Source organism: Schistocerca piceifrons, chromosome 3 (genome assembly GCF_021461385.2).
Source record: "Schistocerca piceifrons isolate TAMUIC-IGC-003096 chromosome 3, iqSchPice1.1, whole genome shotgun sequence".
Classification (NCBI taxonomy): domain Eukaryota; kingdom Metazoa; phylum Arthropoda; class Insecta; order Orthoptera; family Acrididae; genus Schistocerca; species Schistocerca piceifrons.
The window spans coordinates 209,074,012-209,077,652 of NC_060140.1; the positions used below are offsets into that span (position 1 = coordinate 209,074,012).

General features: G+C 41.5%; 1 protein-coding gene across 1 annotated transcript; it reads left to right on the forward strand.

Annotated features, from left to right (window-relative positions):
- Window positions 1-286: 286 nt before the first annotated feature.
- LOC124788518 (mucin-2-like) lies at window positions 287-2,172 on the forward strand. Its single transcript, XM_047255786.1, has 2 exons — window positions 287-1,823; window positions 2,066-2,172. Exons 1-2 carry the CDS (start codon window positions 287-289, stop codon window positions 2,170-2,172), a joined length of 1,644 nt encoding a protein of 547 aa, XP_047111742.1.
- Window positions 2,173-3,641: the final 1,469 nt, after the last annotated feature.

A 3,641-nucleotide genomic window follows, 5' to 3' on the forward strand; every position in this document is an offset into this window, starting at 1 on the left:
AAAACAGCACAAAGCACAGACGAGGCGGAAAATAACTAGTAAGGATGTTGTAAAACCAGTATTCAGCTTTTTTACGAAATGGAGAGAAAAGAAACCCAGAGGGAAATTGCCACTGACGAGATCTACTCCTGCAACAGTTTTACGTAAAACAACGTTCCGCAAAGTACCAAAGCGAGATCGATTGACTAAATTATCTATAACGAGTGATCGTTGTGCAAGTGGACAGTTTTCACAAAACATTTCGGAATGTTTCACCCTACACAAAATTGAGACACTGGCGAACGAAATGTCAACGAGTGAAACACAACATTCAAGACCAACATCTGAGAGTACAAGAGCAGTAACTTCTCACGTAGATAAAGACTTGACTTCTGCAGATCGGGCTAGCTCTGCAACCCAGACAACGGACTCTCTTCCTACAACTGAGGAGACAAGTACAGATATGTGGGACATAGAAGAAGCAGATGAACTATTAACGTCTCATACAGATGGACATCAACATTCTTCAAAAGCGTGGGCAGCAACTATCGTCTACAAGCCTGTCTCTAGACCAGCCACACATACGAAACCACCCTCATCCACATCAACTCTATCATCAGTTGTTGGTCGTAGTGGACCTCCTACGATAGAAGAGATAACCACAGATATGTTCGACACAGACGATTCAGACGAACAGTTAAAGCCACTTACTGATGGAAATGTGCTATGGACGAAACCTTCAAAAGGGTGGGCAGCAACTATCGTCTTCAAGCCTATCAGTAGGCCAACCACTCTTACGAAACCACCCTTACCCACATCAACTCCATCAACAATTGTTATCCGCAGTCAACCTCCTACAACAGAAAAGACAACTGAAGATACTTTCGACACAAATGAATCAGATGAATTAATGTCACTTAGTGATGCACATGGGCAGTGGACGAAACCTTCATCAAAAGAGTGGATAGCAACTATCGTCTTAAAACCTACCAGTAGGCCAACCACACATTTGAAACCACCCTTATCCACACCAACTCCATCAGCACCTGTTAGTCGTAGTGAACCTCCTACAATAGAAGAGATAACTACAGATATGTTCGACACAGACGATTCAGATGAACAGTCAAAGCCACTTACTGATGGAAATGTGTTGCGGACGAAACCTTCAAAAGGGTGGATAGCAACTATCATCTTCAAACCTACGAGTAGGCCAGCCACACGTTTGAAACCACCCTTATCCATATCAACTCCACCAGCAACTGTTAGTCGTAGTGAACCTCCTACAATAGAAGAGATAACTACAGATATGTTCGACACAGACGATTCAGATGAACAGTCAAAGCCACTTACTGATGGAAATGTGTTGCGGACGAAACCTTCAAAAGGGTGGATAGCAACTATCATCTTCAAACCTACGAGTAGGCCAGCCACACGTTTGAAACCACCCTTATCCATATCAACTCCACCAGCAACTGTTAGTCGTAGTGAACCTCCTACAATAGAAGAGATAACTACAGATATGTTCGACACAGACGATTCAGATGAACAGTCAAAGCCACTTACTGATGGAAATGCGTTGCGGACGAAACCTTCAAAAGGGTGGATAGCAACTATCATCTTCAAACCTACGAGTAGGCCAGCCACACGTTTGAAACCACCCTTATCCATATCAACTCCACCAGCAACTGTTAGTCGTAGTGAACCTCCTACAATAGTAGAGATAACTACAGATATGTTCGACACAGACGAGTCAGATGAACAGTCAAAGCCACTTACTGATGGAATTATGTTGCGGACGAAACCTTCAAAAGGGTGGATAGCAACTATCGTCTTCAAGCCTACCAGTAGACAAACCACAGCTTCCACCCCTACACCACATAGAATATCCAGTTCATCTCCCAAATCAACATTTTCAACACTGTTAACTGATAAAACAACTTCTTCTACACATCATGAAGTTCATTCGTCTTCTCCAAAGACCAGCCTTATTTCTTATTCGCTAACATCACATAGACCAACCAATTCATTTTCAAAATCTACGCTTTCAACACTTTTAACTGACAAATTAACTTCTTCTACACCACAGGACCTTCATTCCTCCTCCAAAAAGACGAGCCCTATTTCATATTCGCGAACATCACGTGGAACTACAAGTTCATTTTCAAAGTCTACGCTTTCAACACTGTTAATTGACAAAACAACTTCTTCTACACGATATGACCTTGATTCCTCATCCACAAAGACTAGCTCTATTTCATATTCGCGATCATCACATGGAACATCCAGTCCATTTTCAAAATTGACGCTCTCAACACAGTTAACTTACAAACCAACTTCGACTACACGTCATGATTTGCATTCCTCTTCCACAAAGACAACTCCTATTTCAGATTCGGTAGCATCACATGGAGTATTCACATCATTTTCAAAATCGACTCTTTCAACGGCATCAACTGACAAATTAACTTCTTCTACGCGCCATGATCGTCATTCCTCTTCCAAACAGACGAGGCCTATTTCATATTCGCGATCATCACATGGAACATCCAGTTCATTTTCAAAATCGACGCTCTCAACCCTGTTAACTGACAAAACAACGTCTTCTACACGCCATGACCTTCATTCCTCTTCCACAGAGACGATCCCTATTTCATATTCGCGAACATCACGTAGACCAACCACTTCATTTTCAAAATCGACGCTTTCAACAGCACTAACTGACAAAACAACTTCTTCTACACGACATGACCTTCATTCGTCTTCCACAGAGACGAGCCCTATTTCATATTCGCGATCATCACATGGAACATCCAGTTCATTTTCAAAATCGACGCTCTCAACACTGTTAACTGACAAAACAACGTCTTCTACACGTCATGACCTTCATTCCTCTTCCACAAAGACTAGCCCTATTTCATATCCGCGGTCATCACATGGAACATCCAGTACATGTTCAAAATCGACACTTTCCACACCATTACCTGAGAGAACCACTTCTTCTACACTTCATGAAGCTCATTACTCTTCCACAAAGACAAGTCCTATTTCAGATACGGTAGCATCACATGGAATACCCACTTCACTTTTAACATCGACGCTTTCAACGCTGTTAACTGACAAAGCAAATTCTTCTACACGAGATGATGTTCATTCATCTTCTACAAAGACGAGTCCTATTTCATATTCGGTAACGTCACACAGACCAACAACCTCATTTTCAAAACCTACGCTTTCAACACTGTTAACTGACAGAATAACTTCTCCTACACGACATGACCTTCATTCCTCTTCCACAATGACTAGCCCTATTTCATATTCGTTAACATCATATGGAACATCCAGTTCATTTTCAAAATCGACGCTTCCATCAGCATTAACTGACAAAGTAACTTCTCATGATTTTCATTCGTCTTCCACAAAGACAAGTCCTATTTCAGAATCGGTAGCATCACATGGAATACCCAGTTCATCTCCCAAATCGACTTCGTCAACATTTTTAACTGACAAATTAACGCCATCTACGCATTATGATGTTGATTCCTCTTCCATGAAGACAAGTCCTATATCAGATTCGGTAGCATCACATGGAACCTCCAGTTCATCTTCGAAACTAACATTTTCCATACTGTTAACTGACAAATTAACTTCTTCTACACATCATG